This window comes from Corylus avellana, chromosome ca8, assembly GCF_901000735.1.
Source record: "Corylus avellana chromosome ca8, CavTom2PMs-1.0".
Taxonomy (NCBI): Eukaryota; Viridiplantae; Streptophyta; class Magnoliopsida; order Fagales; family Betulaceae; genus Corylus; species Corylus avellana.
Genome location: NC_081548.1, coordinates 4,518,472 through 4,539,536, shown reverse-complemented (window position 1 = coordinate 4,539,536; position 21,065 = coordinate 4,518,472). Strand labels below are relative to the sequence as shown.

The 21,065-nt window shown below is 36.3% G+C and overlaps 2 protein-coding genes across 3 annotated transcripts; both read left to right on the top strand.

Annotated features, from left to right (window-relative positions):
• Positions 1 to 2,959: 2,959 nt before the first annotated feature.
• Positions 2,960 to 12,257, top strand: LOC132189737 (1-deoxy-D-xylulose-5-phosphate synthase 1, chloroplastic). 2 transcript variants are annotated; one of them, XM_059604517.1, is made up of 10 exons: positions 2,962 to 3,316; positions 5,592 to 5,711; positions 5,801 to 5,965; positions 6,204 to 6,354; positions 6,669 to 6,937; positions 9,093 to 9,375; positions 9,994 to 10,286; positions 10,435 to 10,713; positions 10,913 to 11,197; positions 11,825 to 12,257. In XM_059604517.1, exons 1-10 carry the CDS (start codon positions 3,149 to 3,151, stop codon positions 11,972 to 11,974), a joined length of 2,163 nt encoding a protein of 720 aa, XP_059460500.1. In that variant the 5' UTR covers positions 2,962 to 3,148; the 3' UTR covers positions 11,975 to 12,257. The 2 variants fall into 2 exon arrangements, with proteins under 2 accessions (XP_059460501.1, XP_059460500.1); XM_059604518.1 differs by lacking the exon at positions 11,825 to 12,257 and having other exon boundaries at positions 2,960 to 3,316; positions 10,908 to 11,115.
• A 1,985-nt stretch (positions 12,258 to 14,242) lies between these two features.
• LOC132189892 (probable boron transporter 7) lies at positions 14,243 to 20,285 on the top strand. The gene is made up of 14 exons (XM_059604723.1): positions 14,243 to 14,270; positions 15,408 to 15,513; positions 15,600 to 15,682; positions 15,814 to 16,006; positions 16,139 to 16,277; positions 16,359 to 16,524; positions 16,629 to 16,795; positions 17,679 to 17,852; positions 17,977 to 18,072; positions 18,175 to 18,291; positions 18,372 to 18,679; positions 19,493 to 19,772; positions 19,927 to 20,064; positions 20,156 to 20,285. Exons 2-14 carry the CDS (start codon positions 15,410 to 15,412, stop codon positions 20,183 to 20,185), a joined length of 1,995 nt encoding a protein of 664 aa, XP_059460706.1. The 5' UTR covers positions 14,243 to 14,270; positions 15,408 to 15,409; the 3' UTR covers positions 20,186 to 20,285.
• Positions 20,286 to 21,065: the final 780 nt, after the last annotated feature.

Sequence of the window (21,065 nt, the reverse complement as noted above, 5' to 3'; positions counted from 1 at the left end):
GGTGGCTTATGGCCACCCCTTAGGGGTTGGGGGGGGTGGCCAGAGGTGGCACCGCCACCCCTGGCCACCCTTCAATTTTTTTTTTTTTTTTAGATTTAATTTTTAAAAATTAAATTAATATTTTAATAAGATAAAACTGTGAGTTTTGAGTGGACTAACGGTAGTTAACAAAAATTGACAGTAGGAAGTTTTTTTGTAGTTTCGAGTTACCCAAGGACTAAATTTTCAAAAAAAAAATACCCAAGGAGTTTTTAAAAAAAGCTCGTCGACCTAAGGATTTTGTATATGATTTCCCTTTATTTTTTATTAGTAATGGAAAAATAGTTACTAGAGATCAAATACTAGAAAAGGGTAAGCACCCCCAAGAACAAAGTCCAAACGATAAAGATAATACAAAAAATTAGTAACAAATGGTAAGCAAGTGGTCCATTAATGATTCCGAAAGGCGGTGATAGGTAGCAAGAGGGCAGGGTGATTGAGGAGCCCCACGAGATAATGGCAACAACTTATCTCAAAAGTTTGTTAAATCACTGTTTATCTCAAAAGTTTAAGCTGATAGGAAAAAATAAATTTAATTACTTAATCATTACTTTAATACTCCTCCTCATGTGTGGGCTCAAACTTCATTTTAATAAGTAAGGCCCAACACATAGAATTTAATTGAAATGTGAAGTAAATGATGGAGTCAAGGTTTGAACTTATAATATTTGAGTTTAATACTATATTAAATCATCATTTATTCCAAAAAATTTTAAACTGATAAGAAGAGATAAATTAAATTTAATTACTTAATCATAATTTTAACAATGACCGACTATTTTCCTCCTTTCTCACACCTCTCATCACACTCATTTTATAAGGATCAAGCAAAGCCAGTGTTGAAGTCCAAATTCAAATAAGAACAAAATTGAACATTAGCTACAAACCAAATAAGTCTTCACATCGGCTACCAAAGTGGACTCCAAATTGGAGTAAGAAAACCAATTCAATGAAGGAGTACCAGACCGATCCAAGGCAAATTTCACATGTCTTAACGTGTGGATTGGCTTCACTGTTGATTACAAATAATTTAGGAGAAATTTCACTCTAAACTCAAGAATTATTGCGTGTTTTGACAAGTATTCTCAAATTTCAAAACATTTCAATTTGAATTCCTAAACTTTCAATTGCAGTCAATTTGAACCTCTCCGTTAGATTGTAAACGTTAAAAGTGAGACAATGACGTTTATACGCTTGACTTTTTATTTTTATAAAATTTCAAATTTACCCTTAATTCCAAAACATTCTTTTTTCTTTTAAAAAAAAAAAGAAAACACAAAAACAAAAATCAGAGATATTTTGGTATTTTTAGGTATTATCTTTAAAAGTTAATGGCTAAATCTAACAGATGAGTTCAAATTAACTGCAATTGAAAGTTTATAGATTTGAATTAAAAAATTTTAAAGTTTAAAAGCTTGTCAAAATAAGCAGTAATTCAATAGTGTAAAGTGAAGTTTTCCAACAATTTAATAATTTATGGTGCAAATAGCTCCACACTCAAACATATGAGGTGGATTGACACGTGGGATGTAGGCAAACAAAGCCTAAACTGAGATCAGACAAACCATGTCGGCCCAAGCCCGTCCACCCTTTGCGTTGTCGCGTTTAGGCAGGTACTGCCCATGAAGCATTTGTCAATCTTACTAATGGTCGTACCAAAGCATCCCAACGAAGAAAATTGTAGAAATTTATGAGTAATTTAAAATTGGAGAAAAAATGAGAGAATTTTAGGGCTGATTGATATTAGCGTGGTTTGATATTAGACATTTACGTTTATTGATGGGAGTTTTAACGAGGCTTGTACTCTTATTTCTTGATATTTTTTACAATACAAATTACTCATATTTATAAGAGAAAAGAATGATAAAGATTTGATTACATTTAAACTTAAATGAAAAATATTCTTGCAATAAAACATAATCGACCTAATATGGAAAACATTTAAGCTGAATCCTGTTTGGAAATTAAAACAATTGATTTTTTTTTTTTTTTTGGGGGCTGATGTGGATTTAGTGTTGCAAGAATCAAATTTTGAGTGTGAGCTCGACCAAGATATCTATTGGTAAAACTCTAATATGTTGATGAAAAAGGTAAGGATCTAGTGTGGCAAAAGAAGCAACTAGAATTTAAACCTAATTAGGTGCAACTAACAACAAAATCAAGGTGTGAGCTTGATATGGTAAAGCTAACAAGAGACAATGACCTACTTATAAAAACAAATTTCCTATGACCCCATTTTTTTAGGATACCTAGATAACGATTTTTTAAGATATTATTTATAGCTATTACATTCTTGGGGATCACCTATTTCCTTTTTTTTTTTTTTTTTTTTAAAAGAAATACTTATTCTTTAATTATAGAGGAATAACTATTTCTAATGATAATGCAACAATGTCATAAGTATCTGTTTGGAATTGCGTTTGATGGGCGTAAAAATACTTTTAACACTCAAAAGTCTGTTTGAAGAAAAAAGCATGCATTTGGTCAAAAAATTAAAAGCATTTTTAAGGGTCAAAAAAGCCTTAAAAATTGCAAAAAAAAAAAAACACTTTTGACAAAAGTGTTTTTTTTCCCAAAAACTCATTTTGATTTAAAAACTATATTTTTCAAATGCAATTCCAAACACGCTCTAAGTTGATAAAGAATAAAAAAATTGAAATCATGAGCATCAATTTAGTAATTTTTTTTTACATACTACTTCAAAATTGAAAAGAAATTATTTTTTGTGGTTGAAAAATACATAAATAATACGAAAAATAACACTTTTTATTTGTTTATTTTCTGGGTTAGATTCTCTTCGGTCTACAAAACTTATGCTTTTTTTCTTTTTCTTTATTTATTTATTTTTTTATTTTAATATATGCTTTATTCATCTCCTCTGTGACTGTTGCTCAAATTATTGTACCATATATTTATTCTCAGCCGTTTTCGATCATTTGTGGCTTTTCCTGTGTCCCTTCTTTTCATTTTTGGACATTCTCAACCCTCAAAACACGGAGTAATTCCACATTTGACGCTCTTCATTTACATTCCTGCAAGCGAGCTCTCAACTTGTGCTCTTTTTCTTGAAATTGATCAGTTTCGGAGTGTTGGGTCTCTGTTTTCCTAGATGGGTACTGCTTCTGCTGGGTACCCATTTGGAATTACTGCCCATTCCCATGGAAAAGTTGGTGCTTTGCCTCGCAGAGTGGACTGCTCAAGCTCTAGTTTCCCTCTTAATGTGGAACTTTCAAGAATTAACTTGTACCCTTGTTCCGGTTCCTCCATTACTTCCAAGGTATGCTGAGTTTACTCTCATTTTCTTATTCCTATGCTCTAATTGTCTGTTTGGTTGCCGAGAAACTAAATAAAAGAAGGGAAGGGTAAACGGGAACTTCCATTGTTTTTCTTCTTTTCTTTTATCAAGAAATGTGGTGGTGGCTGGTGGCAGAAGGTACCAAAAGCTCAAGTGTTACAGACATCTATTGTTTTTTTTTTTTTTTTTTTTTTTTTTTTTCAATTACGAGCTGCACAGAAGAAAATTCTAAGCTTGAAATCTCTTTCCTTTTATTTTCCTCAGATTTTTTGGCGACTAAACATATTGTAAGGGAAGTGGGAAGTTAGAGAATTCGTAATAGTTGAACATTTGTTATTTTCAATTTCTTGAAATGTGTTATGGCATGTGATTCTTGTTTTTGGCATGTTTCAAATCTATTGTGATATGGTTAATTGAAATAACATTATCTTTTACTGAAACACTACTGGGAAGTATTTTTTAACAATTTTTTTTTCCTACAATTGGAAATACTTTATCTGTGAATGAGAAACTGATTCCAGAAGTTGTGGCGGTAGGGAGAAGAAAAAGAAAGAGGGCAAAGCAAAGAAAAAGTAAAATTAGCAGTTTGCAACAAGGAGGCAAAAATTACGTAACCCTTTGTAAATTTAGAGATATTTTAGAGTTGATATTCTAGGATTTGAACCGTCTACTTTGCATACAATTGGAGAATAAATTGATAACGATGTCCAAAATTTCTTTTTCCTGCAAAGTGATAGAAGAATCCTATCCCCCAAAAATCCCAACTCATTACAAGTTGAGCCTAAGACCTCATCTCAGAAGGAGAGAGATACCTCTTGACTGCAAAAGGCCAGTGGTGACAGTGTCTAACATTGAGCAGAGTGGTTTCTGTTACCTAACATTATCAAATTATGGTGTCCTTGTTTAAATTTATGCTCATTGGCAGGGAGAAAATGGGAATTCAAGCTTATATATATAAGAAGAAGATAATTTCTGGATTTTATTGTAACTCACTATGCTTGTTGGCCATCATTGGTTTATCACGTTTTTGCAACCAATGGAGCTTCCTAGCAAACAAATAATCATCTTAAACTTGTATGGACAGAAATTGCCTCCAAACTGGTTTGGAGGAAATTTCCTTCAACCTATTATAATAAGTGAGGAAATTTCCTTCAACCTATTCTAATAAGTGACAAGTGTCATCTCTCACATTTTCTTTAATATTTTAACAGTAATTTATTGTCATTCTACTAATCTAGGAACCCAAACATTAATTTTTTAGAAACTCAAAAATGTTGAATGACACTTGTCACTTATTAGAGTAGGTTGAAGGAAATTTGTGTCCAACTTGTAAGAGTCTTATCGATTTTGAAGAATTTGTGTGAACTAAAGCCTGTTGATTTTCATGTTTACCGACCAAAAATGTGCCTGCACTAGATAGCTTCTAATTGAACAATGTTTCCCTTGAGCATGCCTAAAGGTTCCACCATAGCCAGTAGTAACCAAAATTTTCACACAACACCCTCTGAAACTATAATCATGACTGGCATCATCAATTATTAACCTAGAAAAGTATGGTTTAGCTGTGAAGTTGGTATCCTGGAATTTAAGAACATCTTAAAGGCTACCCGCTATGTCATGTTTTAATACAAAGCTTTTTGAGAAAGCATCATGAACTTTCTTTGGACCTGTAACTGACTTCAGAACTGTCGACAATTCACCAGTTCAGCTTGTCTGAGTATGCACTTTGAGAACACGAATGCTTGCCCTTATGAATAAAATAATTTTCTTGTAGTTCCTCTATGCACTTTTGCTCTTTGGAAAAGTATTGGCAATTTAAATTAAGTTTGGAAGTTCTGTTGCACAATTTGGTTGGATCATGCATCCAGAAATGTTCTTGAAGCCTCAAGAGCCTCAACTAAAATATTTGGGATTGGGTCCATAAAATGTGTTTTTTCATTCTACTCTTTTTAGGATTATACCTTCTATGAAATAATGTCCATCATTTCTCTTAGCTGCAACATGTTATCCTTGTAATGAATTCTACTTGCACCTTGGTCTTCTTTGTGAGCTAGCCTACTCCAATCTAATCCTTCATTATTGTAATTCTACCTTTTTGTGAGTGCTTTCCTTTCTAATTTTATGTATTACTTGTATTATCACTCTAAGCACTGAGCAACTAGCAGTTTGGTCTTCATTGGTGTTAAACCTTACAATTAGATGATCCATATAATCTTTCATTGTTCAATGTTGTGTTATCTGATTCTTCTTGATGCAGGGACTTGTAAGTCGATTAGGTTCTTTGCCCAACATTGATGATTTCTTCTGGGAGAATGTCCCAACACCCATACTTGATGTAGTTGAAAACCCAATCCACTTGAAGAATTTGTCTTCTAAGGTAGTTTTTACAGCATCCAACTCTTTTCCTGTATACGTCGAACTTGTAAGCTCACAGCTACCATACTTACTAAAGAGTGGGACTTGCAGGAACTGAAACAATTAGCGGATGAAATTCGTTTGGAATTATCTTTTATAATGTCAAAAACACAAAAATCCTTTAAATCCAGTTTGTCAGTGGTGGAGCTGACAGTTGCAATACACCATGTTTTCCATGCTCCAGTTGACAAGATATTGTGGGATGATGGGGAACAAGTAAGATCATATTCTATACCTTTTCTTTCAATGGGAGTGCTTGGTTGTTGGCAAAGAGAGAGGGTGAGAGAGCAGAGATTATAGCTTCCGTGTTATATTCTATCTCATGCGATTACTATAACAAGCAAAATGCCGAGATAACAGAAATTAAAGCAATAGACCTTGTGTATATGTGCCTTATCATTTATAAATGAAAGTCTGGTCTGTTATTAGATTAATGCATTTCCTTCTGTGGCAGACACACGCACATAAAATTCTTACAGGAAGGCGGTCCCTCATGCATACAATGCGAGAAAAGAATGGTCTCTCAGGTTTTACATCCCGATTTGAGAGTGATTATGATCCTTTTGGCGCTGGGCATGGTTGTAACAGCATTTCTGCTGGACTTGGTAGTATTTACTTTCCCTATGTTCTATCAACTTCTTGTGACTCACCCACTTGGAAAAGTTTGTTTTTGTTTTCAGCTTTTACTTGCCTTCATACAAATATCTACATGCATGTATCTAGTAATCAGAACTCTCTTTGGATGTTGGTTGATTTGTACATTAGGATGTTCAGCTCATTCATCAAAAAAACATTACGTGTTCAGCTCATCAGTGCAACCTTTGAAGCCTTTTTTTTGTTTTTTTTAATAAAAAAAAATTTCATTGGCTCTGCTTTCGTTTATAAAGTTTCAAATTGAATCCAATTGTTTTCATTTTAGGTATGGCGATTGCAAGGGATATAAAAGGGAAGCGGGAACGTATAGTTGCTGTCATCAGCAATGAGACAACTATGGCAGGTCAGGTCTATGAGGCAATGAGTAATGTGGGCTATCTGGACTCTAATATGGTAGTGATTCTAAATGACAGTCGACACTCTTTACACCTAAAGACTGAAGAGGGCCCCAAGACATCCATTAGTGCTCTATCTAGCACTCTAAGCAAGCTCCAGTCAAGTAAATCCTTCCGGAAGTTGAGAGAAGTTGCTAAGGTTTTTCTCTGGTTTTCCTTCTAATTGACTAAACCTGTGGAGGATATCTACTTCAAAATATTTCTAATGAGGATAGGAACATTTTAAACAACAAAAAATATACATATTTTGTGAAGTTAAATACCAGTGGTAGGCCCCCCCCCCCCCCCCCCTCTCTCTCTCCCCGGACAGGGATCTCCAGAAGCTCCCCTGTCTGAGCAGGGGACTACGGGTCACTATTCCCCTATTATTTTCCCTGCCCTCTTCTCTTTGGGCAGGGAAATAAAGTCTTCCCTCCCACTACCCCAAAAAAAAGGGATAAAACTCCCTGCTGGTCTCTATGCATGATGATGATCTGGCATGCTTGTGGCACTCTCGGACTGTTAAATTTTCAGAATGGTGGCTTTTCGAGCTGCTCGTGATGAATGCATGAGGGACCTTTTGACTTTTGAATATTACATGTGCTCCTGCCACTGGCATCTTATGCTATACCAGCCCTCCTGCATTTTTCCCCCTTTGATGGTTTTTCACTTAATGGACCTTTGTACCATACTGAGAGATTTGGTATCTTGTCTAATATCACCAAGGATGATTGGAATCTGGGGGAACATTGGGAAATTTTTAGAGTTTCAGGAATTACTTGAGAGGCAATCCTAGTATGAGGGAGTAGTATGCTTAATGAAATGCATTTGAGGCTTGAGGCCTTCTGGTCATATAAGCTTAATGAAAAGCTTTATTTTTGTAGCTCGGTTTGCATGATAAAATTTGGAGAGAAAGAGGAGGCTCGTTCAACATGCGTAGCCTACCAAACACATTTTGTTATATATGTTGAAAAATATACCATACTGACCAAAATACCCATGTACACCACACTAACCAAATGCCCACATAAAAAAATCCCAACAACCTTTCTAACACTCCCCTTCAAGTTGGAGCATATATAAACCCAGCTTGGAACAAATAAACTCTAATTGATTGTGACACAAATTTTCTAAATGTGTCAGCTAACTGGTCTCTTGATTGCACAAATGGTCTAAATATATCTCCATTGAGTATCTTATTTCAAATGAAATGACAATCAACCTCAATGTACTTGGTTCTTTCATGGAAAACCTGGTTAGATGCAATATATGATACAACTTTATTGTCACATAACAATCAGATATGAGTAGGAGCTGAAAATCCAATCTATTGAAGAAAATGTTGTAGCCATGTCAATTCATTAGTGGTATGAGCCATTGCCTTGTACTCTACTTCAACACTAGATTGTGCCACCACTGTCTGTTTCTTACTCTTCCAAGTGACTAGATTGCCACCTAAGAATGTACAATATTGTGTAGTGGATCATCTATTGGAGGGAGAACCCGCCCAATCTGCATCAGTAAAACCTTATACGTTGAAATGTCCATTGGGTCTATACAGTATCCCAATACCATGAGCTCTCTTCATATATCAAATGGTATGGGTGACTGCTTCCCAATGTGAAACCTTAGTAGCCTCAAAGAACCAACTAAAAACACTAACTGCGTATGAAATATCTGGCTCGGTAATAGTAAGATAATTTAACTTTCCAACTAAACGATGATACCTGCCAGGGTCCTCAAACAATTCTCCTTCATCCTTCAATTCTCTCTAATTAGGATCCATTGGAACCTCAACAAGACGAGTTCCTAAAATACCCGTCTCTTGTAACAAATCAAGTACATACTTTTTTTTGACATAAATTAATATCTGTCCGAGATCTAGCAACTTCAATACCCAGAAAATATCGAAGTTGGCCCAAATCCTTTGTATGAAACCTTGCTGCAAAAATTGTTTCAATCGAGCAATGCTTCTTGAATCATGTGTAATCACAACATCCGCATATACGACAAGGCGATTGAAATATTGAATGATTTGTCTAACATCTATGGAGACCAAATTCCAATACCTCCTCAGAGAAATTTCCAAACCATGCCCTCAGTGAAATTATGTACACCAATCTGACCAAAATACTCATATAACAAAATCCCAACAACTCTCCTAACAATTTTATTGGGGCCTTTTGGAAATTTGAAAGTTCTGTTGCAATAGTTTGCTTGTGTTGGTAGTGGTATGCACGAATTTATAATATTTGTCTTGAGCTGAAATTATGTATCTTAGTACTGTCATAAAAGTAATATTTGCTTCTGGTCAGGGTGTTACTAAAAAAATTGGTAGGGGTATGCATGAATTAGCAGCCAAAGTTGACGAGTATGCACGTGGTATGATGGGTCCGCTGGGGGCAACTCTTTTTGAAGAACTTGGGTTATATTACATTGGCCCTGTTGATGGACATAACATTGAAGACCTGATTTGTGTTTTGCGCGAAGTAGCATCTCTGGATTCAATGGGTCCTGTGTTGGTTCATGTGATAACAGAAGAAAATCGGGAACCAGAAAATAGTCAAAAGAGTGAAATAGCAGGCAGGCCACTTGAAGGTATCTTCATTAGTCTTTATTCCCTTGCTGGTGTCTGTTTCATAATCTTTTTTTATTTTTCTGCAGTAACTCATGAGATTTGTGAGTCTGTTAGTATATTATAGCTTAACTTGGCATAGCTCACTTTGGTTTTGTTTGCTGAGCTGTTGCTCGCTCTTGGCTTAGGACTTAGGCGAGCATAGGAAATATTTTCCCTGGTGTTTAGAGCTTGGGACATGTTAAGCGTGTTCAAGTCTACAAATTGAAGTCTAGTTTTATTTCAACATAGGATCAATCATCTATAAGTCTGTACTCTGTACCTTCAGTTTACTGTGAAGATGGCGTTGGGTGAATATACTATCCTTAATGTAGTCCTAGAGTTCTACTAGGAATCAAGCCAAATAGGAACTGCACTACCCAGCTCCTCCGTGGTTTGCATTTTGGACTCAGGTTTGGTCAGATGCATATTGAGTACCAAGTAGCGGGAGCTAAACACCCCTTCTGTCACCTATATGCAGCAGAGGGTGACCGATGACAAAGTTCTTTCCTGGTGTTACTGTTTCTTTATATACTAAACGAAAATGTCATCGTCAGTTCGGTTTAACATTTTGATTGATTTCCCTTTCTCACACTTTGCAGATTCAAGTAATTCTGATTCATTACCGTCTAGGATTCACTCATTGACGTATAGTGATTGCTTTGGGGAGGCTTTAGTTGCGGAGGCAATGAAGGATAAAGATATTGTGACAGTTCATGCAGGAAAGCAAATGGAACCATCGCTTCAACTATTTCAGGCAAAATTTCCAGACAAGTTTTTTGACATGGGAATTGCAGAGCAACATGCAGTTACATTTTCTGCTGGTTTGTCCTGCGGTGGATTGAAGCCATTTTGCATAATCCCTTCCACTTTTCTACAGAGAGCTTATGATCAGGTTCTCTCTCTCTCTAAACTTCATATGGTTCCACTTGTTTCAGATAAAGAAGAGATTTTTGTTCATTCATTCTTCGGGTGTTTGGCTTGAACAAGGAGATATATACATTCTTAAGTCACTAAAAGTGTTTTTCTTTATGTTTCTTTAGGTGGTCCATGATGTAGATCGGCAAAGAATTCCAGTCCGTTTTGTCATTACTAGTGCAGGACTTGTAGGGTCTGATGGCCCAATGCAGTGTGGAGCATTTGATATAACATTCATGTCATGCTTGCCAAATATGATAGTCATGGCACCATCCAATGAGGATGAGCTTGTCCACATGGTGGCCACTGCAGCCCAGGTTGACGATCGACCTATTTGCTTCCGGTATCCTAGGGGTGCCGTTGTACAGGAAGACTACAGTATATGCTGTGGGATTCCCATAGAGGTAAGCCCTTGGTGCCTCACAATTTTTGCTTATATTTACTTTGAAAAATGTCTCAACTATTATTGCTCAGAAAAGGTTTACCACTAGTTACCTATATTTTGGTTAAAACTAATTACATGTTCATCATCCCATTCTTCTTTATTGGCGTAAAAACTCAACTTGTTTATGGCTCGTTTGTCCACATTGTATTCTAGAGCAGATTGGAAAAGGGAAAGTTCTTGCAGAGGGCAAAGATGTTGCTTTGCTCGGCTATGGGGCAATGGTTCAGAATTGTCTTAAGGCTCGGTCCCTTCTTTCAACGCTTGGCCTTGAGGTAACAGTGGCTGATGCAAGATTCTGCAAGCCCCTAGACATCAAGCTTCTCAGGCAGCTTTGTCAAAACCATGCATTTCTGATCACAGTTGAGGAAGGCTCCATTGGAGGATTTGCATCCCATGTTGCGCAGTTTATTGCACTCGACGGACAACTCGATGGAAGAATTAAGGTAACAATTTTAGCCACATCGTATTGTGATCTCCAAAGAGCAACTCTTCTCAAATTTTTTTTTTTTTCCGAATTCTTTAAAAGTGGGTGTAGATGATGATTACTACATTTTCCTTGTTGAGAGAGAGAGAAGTTTGCACTCAGGTTATATGTTTCTTGGACTTGGTTTCCTGGAGGGAGAAGAGAGAGAGGAGAGAGGGGGGTTCATCAAAATCTGTTTGTAGTAACTATGCTAATTTGTGAATTCTATTTTCAGTTGTAGTAGTTAGGGTAAAATATTAGAAATTTACATATGTGAAAGTTGTATATGAGTCCATGTTTTTGCAGGGGATCCAAATCCCCAACAATTTTTGGGTAGAAAATGTGAGAAAGTCCTTATGGAGCCTACCTGCTTTAGTAGGTGCATGAGTTGCTTGAGACTTGCTTAGACAAGTAGACTTTATAGGGGCTCTCTCACATTTAGGTGGCTACGTTGATATTTCCGCTCTGTTTTGCCAATGGATGTATCATGATTTCAGTGTAATACAAATGCGAATGTGACAGTAAGAATTTCTTGTTCAAAATAATCACCCAAGTCTAATCCTTTTTTTTTTTTGTTGTTGTGACATTTCTGGTTCAACTTTTCAAGTGGCGTCCAATTGTTCTACCAGACAACTACATAGAGCACGCATCAGCAGATGAACAGCTTAATCTTGCTGGGTTGACCGGACATCACATAGCTGCAACCGCGTTAAGTCTGCTTGGCCGCAATCGGGAAGCCCTCCTCTTAACATCCTAGAAAGCTCCATTTTTTCAGCCTTGTTGAAATACTATGATAAATTGAAGATCGCCCAGCTGAAGAAAGAATAGGATGAATTCAAAGCAGCATCGAGTGTGCCAAGTTTTTGTTATTTCTCTAGTATTCTGTATATCTATAACAATTTGTTAGTATATATCATAATTAAGCTCCAAGTATATGGTAATTGTATAGTACTGATGTAACTACTTGGATACTCTTGTTTGATATCAAGCTACAAGTTGCTTTATTAATCTCTAATCAGTCTTTTGTTGGCTGTTTATTTTGGAGAAACTGTCATCAGATAATCACCAGCACTCTTCCTGGTAATTCATTTGCATCTGATTCCATTTTTTACCAGAAGAATATATGGTTCTTCTTGGACGGAAATCGAGTGCAATTAGTTGCTCGTAGCTGAAATCTGTTCTTCTACATACCCTCCTTCCATGCACTTGTTTTTACAAATAAACAACATATTTGCTATTCCTAGTATAAATGGAAGAAGTTTTTCACCTAAAATTAATGCAAAGGTTGGTGTTGAAGTAGGGTGAATGCATGTTGTTCCATTATCAGATTCAGGCAACATGCTGTCTGCAGCTGTACGCTCATGCGTGACTTGAGCTGTCCAAATGCTCTGTGCATGCATGCATGCATCTACTAATAAACCCATAAAAGACAAGACAATAGTCTTTAGTCTTTACGCGGAATTTGGTGGTTCTTCTTACTTTTAGCGGCACAACGAAGAAACGCCGAAAGCGGAAACACATCTCCTGGTTTAGACTCCCATGTGAGGGAGGGCACCAAAAAGATTAAGGTAACCTTGATAAAGTTTTTTTTTTTTGTGTGTTTTGGTTGAAAATATGTTCTGAACGTAGTTTTGAGTCTTTTTTATCGGTGTGTTGTTTGTTAATGTTTTCATTTTTTATAGAGCGAGAAAAAAAAACAAAAAAAAAGAGAGAGAAGGTGCAAGCGAACGAGGCCTAAATTTGAAGTGGGTTGCACATGCTTTCTTGTTTCTTGTTGGTTCACAGTTTATTCCGTTTACGAAATTTTGTATACTTTTACTGCTTTCTTTGGCTGTACCAATTACTTTGATGGATCGGTCATTTATTTAACTAATTTTTAAACTTTTTAAGGATAACTAGGTTTCCTTTGGATTTTATTTTTATGTAATCTCTCTTTTCATTTTCCGCGTATTGAATAGAAAAAAAAAAGATGGCAAAAGACAAAAATTCTCAATGCAATTAGATAGACATGAAATACAATAATAAAAGGGTAAAGTTCACATACCCCTTCAACTACAATTTAATTGACAATGTCTCTCAAACTACCAAAACATTTGTCAATGTCTTCCTAAGACTAACAAAAAGATAAAAATACTCCTATAGATTTGTCAATAAGACAAACGTACCTATAAATTCGAAAAAAGTAAAAATAAAAATTAATTTTTTTATACGAATTGTTTTTAAACAAACGGAAATTTTTTATTTAAAAAAATGATTTTTTTTTTTTAATTTTGTTTTAAAAACGAAAGTTTTTAATTTTTTAAAACGGAAAATTTTATTTAAAAAAAAAATTAAAAAAAAAAAAAATTGGCCACTCCTTAGATTTTATATATTTAGTTTCATTATTGAGGAACATCGACAATTTTTGGTAATTTAGAGAGAACATAATTACAATCAGAGATAGATTTAGGAGATGACTGACAGTAACCCTGGTCACCCCCAAATTACAAGAAAAAAAAATTAAGGTAAAAAATTAATAATTTAAGGTATTTTTTGCTAATTGGTCTCTCTCCAAATTCAAAGCGGACTCCATCCCTAATTACAATTAAAAATTTGAGAGGCCATTATCAATTAAGCGCTGGTACGTCGACTTTTCCATAATAAAATGTGCTTTTTAAATTCCACCAAATATTCCCTCGCGACATTCCGCTTCCAACAAGGCGCAACGAGGACACAACACAACGACAGACAAAAACACAAAACACATTCTACACGACACAATTACGCGCTAATGGAAATGGAAAAACCCGAACCCACCGACTTGATTTACAGATCGCCACCTCATCCACCCGACTCTGTATGGGACCCACACTTAGAGCATGCCAGCACGGTCCCACAAAACCCGTTATAGTTTTTGAACTCCCCCAAGCCCTCCTCTTCACTCCGTGTCCCTCGCATTCAGAGAGAGAGAGAGAGAGAGAGACCCCCACCGGAATCTGACGTCTCCGGCGGAGGGATTTGCCCACATTTTCTCCGTTTCCATCTTTCTGGGATTTTTACATGCGAGGGTCCAGGTTCGTGTATTTGTTGTTGTAATGTTACTCTGTTTTCTTTGTATTTATGATGATCGATTCTCCGATTGTCACGACTTTGTTTCTGTATGAATATAAAAAAGATTACGTGCACGGATGTTCGAGATGATGTATTCTTCTTAAAAAATCTGTTGGGTTCCGTAGAATGCCAAGGAAAAACAAGTTTTTACGTCTTTTAATGTTTCATTTTGCCTAGAAAATGGAAACCGTGACATATAAAATCGAGTGGATTCAGAATTCCTCATGGTTTCTTTCTTTGGAATCTGAAACAAAAGGAAATATCAGGATTCAATTTTTTTTTCCTCTGCAATGTCGCTTCTTTTCTTACTGGTTTCTCATCAACCAAACAGGCATTAATGAGGTTGTTCCTGATGTACATTTTGCGTTTCTGAATGGGGAATTCATGATTGTGAAATGCTTTTTGCGCGCCTGCTTGGGTTCACAGTATTGGTGAATTATTTTATCAAAACCGATTGTACTCTTTCTCTTTCTCTCTCTCTCTCTCTCTCTCTCTCTCTCTCTCTCTCTCTCTCTCTCTCTCTCTATATATATATATATATATATATATATATATATATATATGTCTGTTATTGCCTATTAAGCTTTAACTTCGATTCCTTCTTTTTTTTTATGCAATCCAGTCATTGTTCGTGCGGTGAGTTTAATTTGTAATCAATGTAACTTTAAAAACATAATCTATGATGCACGCCTTTTAGTTTCATTAGATGTTAGGCGACTGGTTTTGGAATTCTTTATTAAGAACTATATTGGTTTTTTTGAACTTCTGGTAATATTTTCCTACACATGTATTTGTTTAAAAAGATCATCAATGGCGTAGTCTTTTTTTTTTTTTCCCCCTTTTTTTTTCTAAAGGATGTAGAGGCAAGAATCTTTGGTTATTTGTTTCTTCACGGTTGGTCATGAAAATTTCACAGGGTACTGTTGATTTGTTCTTGTTTCCTCTTCTCCCCTCAATTCGAAACACATCCACTTGGAGAAATTCACTGATTCAATTTGTCTTGCTTGTACTGTGATAAATGGATTTCTAGAAGCGTGTCTAGCATTTCTTCATTGTAAGATACCAGTTGATGAATCTAAATTCCTTGGTTCTTGCATCAGCAATGAAAAATATCAGAACTCCATTTTGGGGGATAATTAATGATATTAAAGGAAGGGCTGCATGCTATAAGGAAGATTGGATATGTGCATTCTGCTCAGGCATTGGGTATAATCTTTTATTTGTTTTGGAATTGCTTATTCTTCTTCTGGGGTCTCATAATTTTGATTTATAAGTCATTTAATCTATGTCAGGATATTGGCTCCAACTGCCTACATCTTCTTTGCTTCTGCTCTCCCCGTTATTGCCTTTGGGGAGCAACTGAGCAGGGAAACAGGTTTGCCACTTTTCATTTCTCATTAAATTCAGCTTTTTAAAGAGGTAGAGGTTACTTTTAATGCAAAGTGTCTAAAAGTTTCATGGGTTTTCTTGTATTTGAGTCCAAATATTATGCTTGTTTTATGTCAGGTGGAAGCTTAAGCACGGTGGAAACATTGGCTTCTACTGCTCTCTGTGGAATTGTTCACTCAATTATTGGTGGACAGCCTTTGCTTATTTTAGGAGTTGCAGAACCCACAGTTATAATGTACACTTATTTGTACAATTTCAGTAAAGGACGGCCAGAGTTGGGGAGCAAGCTGTTTTTAGCTTGGGCTGGTTGGTAAGTGAATCGATATAATCTTTTTTTCTTTTCTTTTTTTTTTTTGTTTTTTTCTGGAGTATTCAACATTTTAATAGAATTCTGGATTAGCATATATGTTTCACATTCTTTACAAGGGTATCTATGTTACAGGGTTTGCATCTGGACAGCACTCCTGCTGTTTGTTCTTGCCATATTCAATGCATGTACAATCATCACTAAATTTACAAGGATAGCAGGGGAACTTTTTGGCATGTTGATTGCTGTTCTTTTCATGCAAGAGGCTGTTAAGGTATGGATTGGTTTTTAGAGCAAAAGAAGTTGCAAATTTAGCAAAAGCAGATGCTGATACTGACAATTGTTTGAATCAAAGGGAGTAATCAGTGAATTCAGTACCCCCAAAGCTGAAGATCCAGCATTAGAAAAGTATCAATTCCAGTGGCTGTATACAAATGGGTTGCTTGCGACCATTTTCTCTTTTGGTGTTCTTTTCACTGCACTTAAGAGCAGAAGAGCAAGATCATGGCGATATGGCACAGGTAAATGAACTGAAATTCACTGACTTCGTCAATTTACAAAAGACTGTCATTGTTGGGTCTAATTACGTCATCCTATCTTTTACTATTTGTGGGTTTGGATACAGGATGGCTCCGTGGTTTTATTGCAGACTATGGGGTTCCCCTTATGGTCTTGTTGTGGTCAGCATTGGCTTATGCAGTACCCGATAAGGTTCCCGATGGAGTTCCTAGGAGGCTCTTTTGTCCATTTCCCTGGGAATCTGCATCATTGTACCATTGGACAGTAATCAAGGTACTGAAGTTCTAATGAATAATTTGTTTATCTAGTCTCTTTTCAATGATTACATGCTACCATTGCTTCCTAGGATTCATAGGCTGTGCAATGATTTTTTTTATGTTCTATGGCTGTCTGGAAAGCCTTACAGAAAATTTCCTCCTAATAGAAGATTGGTCTCTCTTGAGTTATTGTATTGGGGAATTGATGCAGCGTGACGTCGTGGGATGCATAAATAAACAACATCTGAGGCTTCTTATTGATAAAAACTTAAATATAATCAAAAGCTACGTTCTTGGGGCTATAAACATGTATTTATAGGCCCCCAAACTCCTAACCCTAATAGTAATTCGAAATAAGTTAGTTTTAACAAATCTACGTGGGCCGTCCGGACGGGCACCAAATAATTAAAGAAACGTAAACTAAAACATAGAGGTGTCCGGATGGCCCAAATCCGTGTCCGGACAGGATTTCTAGGGAGCTTCTTTTCGATGGCACGTCCGGATAGCCCGAAGCCATGTCCGAACAGGATTTCCAATTTAGGTACCATGTCCAGACACGGATGTCATGTCCGGACACTACGATCTCGTCTTAGACTCCTTGGGGTCCCTTCACACTTACATTTGCCCGAGTCTTCCTCATAAAACCCCAAGCACTCTGATCTACATCAGGAATCTCTTTCCACTTCATCAACGATTCAGATTTTTGTACTCAGTAGAGGCCTAAAACAAGCCTGGTCTTTGTCTTATAGTATGTTAGGAGGGGTGAATTTATCTGAATACATATATAAGTAATAAGTTTACATGTTAATAAAGTTGACGAACAATATATGAATTATCTACCTCATACACAAATTGTAGGACATACACTAAATGATCTATTTCATACACTGAAATTGCAGGATATGGGGAAGGTACCGCTGTTGTACATCTTTGCTGCCTTTATACCAGCCGTGATGATAGCAGGTTTATACTTTTTTGACCACAGTGTAGCTTCTCAGATGGCACAGCAAAAGGAGTTTAACCTCCAAAAACCTTCTGCATACCATTATGATATCTTATTGCTTGGACTAATGGTATGAAACTGAATTTTTGAACAATTTGTTTGCTTTTTCTCTTGAACTCTTTCTTTGTAATTTATGTACCTAACCTATATTTTATTCATTTGTAAGACTTGATGCATGATTTTCATGGTCTCAGACTATGATTTGTGGGTTGCTTGGACTTCCTCCTTCAAATGGGGTCCTCCCGCAGTCCCCCATGCACACCAAGAGTCTTGCAGTTCTCAAGAGGCAGGTAGGCTATTGTATTATAATTTATATGAATAGAATTTCTCTTGATTGCTAACATCAAGGCCACCGAGTTAGATTCTTATATGATGTGATCCATGATTTGCAGTTGATCCGAAAGAAAATGGTGAAGAGTGCAAAGGAATGTATTAAACAACAAGCAAGCAACTCTGAAATCTATGGAAAGATGCAAGCTGTTTTCATAGAGATGGACACAGCTCCAACTGTAGGTGGTCTAGGCTTATATTATCACTTTCTGGGCATGTGTGCATAATTCTGTTAAACATATTGTGAATTTTCTTACAGACCAAAGAGTTGGAGAACTTGAAGGAGGCTGTAATGAAAGCTGATGAAGGGGGAGATGCAAAGGGCAAATTCGATCCGGAGAAACACATTGATGCTTATTTGCCTGTCCGGGTTAATGAGCAAAGAATGAGTAACTTGTTGCAGTCCCTTCTTGTGGGCTTATCAATTTTTGCCATCTCTGTAATCAAAAGGATACCTACCTCTGTTCTTTGGGGATACTTTGCCTACATGGCCATTGATAGTCTCCCAGGGAATCAGTTCTGGGAAAGGATGTTGCTCCTCTTTATCACCCCCAAACGTCGCTACAAGTAAGTCATCTTATAAGTGCCAGGGAACTTTTGTTTGATGAAAATTGTGGTTTAGTCAATGTTTTTTTAGAGGTAGTACGATGCCTCTTGGAAATGGTATGTGCCAATTTATTATCCATGGCAATACATGTTAGTCTGACAGGGAAAGACTGAGTTTGTTCTATATCTGATCAACTGGATACAAAAGTAACAGATATAATAATCTTACTGATGTGAACAAATTAACATGTTGAATCACCAATTATTCCAAAAACTTAAGTTGATAGAAAATTATAAATTTAATTATTTAATTTTTATATTTTAATGCTCCTCTCATGTGTGGGTTCAAATTTTCCCTTAACAAGTAAAGCCTAACGGGTGAAATATTTAATTGAAATGAGAGGTGAATTACGAAGATAAGATTCGAACTTAGGACATTTGCTTTGATACCATGTTAAATTATTATTTATCCCAAAATCTTATGTTTAAAGATATTGAATTCGAACTCTAACTCCATAATTACCCCTATTTCATTTAAATATTCCACCTCACTTATTGAGAGGGATTTTAAACCCACACGTGAGGAGAGTTTTTGAATATTAATTAAATAATTAAATCCAACATTTCTTAGTATCTTAAACTTTTAAGATAACTAGTAATTTAACATAACATTACAACACAAAATGTGATGGTGTTATATACTTTCATTGATGTTTGAGACTTGAGAGTCATTTGGTGAAATAAATCATCCATTGCTAAAAGTGTATTTTTGTCTTGTTTTAACTTAGCATCTTAATCTTAATTCTTTTCTTGTGATGACTTTGTGTTGGGCAGGGTCTTGGAAGGCTCTCATGCTTCATTTGTGGAGTCAGTACCATTTAAGTTCATTGCTACATTTACAATCTTCCAATTTGTGTATTTTCTGGTCTGTTTTGGAGTGACATGGATACCTATAGCTGGAATATTGTTCCCGTTGCCGTTCTTCATTCTCTTAAGCATAAGACAGCATGTGCTTCCCAAGCTCTTTGACCCTAACCATCTTCAGGAACTGGATGCTTCTGAGTATGAGGAAATTGTTGGTGCCCCGCAGCGTAATCGAAGTCTCTCAATTGTGGTATGTCTAGTAATCTTCAGTGTCTAATTCCTTTGTGGTCCAGTTTATCAATCCATCCTAGTTTTGGTGCTGAAGATAAAATTTAGTGAATGATGTTAATTATTTTGCTAACAATTTAGTAAGCAATAAGGTCTCTGACGAAAATTGTGTGCAGGAAAAAGAACTGCCTGATTCTGATAGTGAGGAGACTTTGGAAGAATTCTACGATGCCGAGATATTGGATGAGATGACGACCAATAGAGGGGAGGTCAAGCTTAGAACCGTAAACTGCAGCGAAGACAGATTCTTTCAGGTAACATTCTAATGGAGTGTCTTTAATGTTTCAACGTACTTGTAGTAAATATATTGCATGCATGCTTAAGTTATAAGACTGTTGTTTACAGGTTTACCCGGAAGATGTCCGACTACAATGAGAGCTGCTGTGGTGTTAGGATATAGACTGTGCTTGTTATAATGAGGTGGTGAATGTGATCCTCTGAAGAAGTGGTGAAATGTGCTGTCTTCTTCTTTGGAGTCGGCTAATTATACATGATATCAAAAATATAGAATATCAAATACAACAAGAGATAAAAAAAAAACAAAAACAAAAACAAAAACAGAAAAGAAAAGGAAAGATGAAGAAGAAATAGAGAGAAGGAAGCATTTTCATTTTCAGTAGGAAAAGTCATTTTCATTTTTATTCATTTTCATTTTCATTCATCTGCTCATTGCTTTACTAGCAAATCTAGGGACAGGGGTATGGTAGGGAAAAGGGAATGGCAGAGCCTCATTGCTTGTTTTGATTTGAACTGTGATTACTAGAATTTGTACTAATTTTTTATTGGATTTATTATTTCGACCGAATTGTACAAAGATAGTTAAGCAACAAATCGGATTAGATGGTTTCAATGCCTTCAAATTGAGCCTCTGCCTCTAGCAAATGCAGAGGAATTGCCTTCTGCTCTGCCTCAGCATCATCAGTAAAAACCTGAAGTCATTGATAAGTGGACTGTGGACCTAAAGGAGTTTGAACAGGTTGGGATGAATTTTTACAGGTGCACTAGCTATGCACACATATAGACCAGGTGGCTGCATGCTGGGTCGGAGTCAGGATAGGGCGAGGGGGGCCAATGTCCTCCCCTCACTCGCCTATAAGTTATCGAAGAGATACTTTAATTTTCTGACTCCCCATCCTAGAAAGTAATTGCGCCCCTCGTGTAAATTTATTTTTATCATAGGATATTGAAGTCTGGCTTTATCAAAGCAATTCACGCCACACTTGTTAGTCACCCAGTTGTCAAACGAATTCATTTT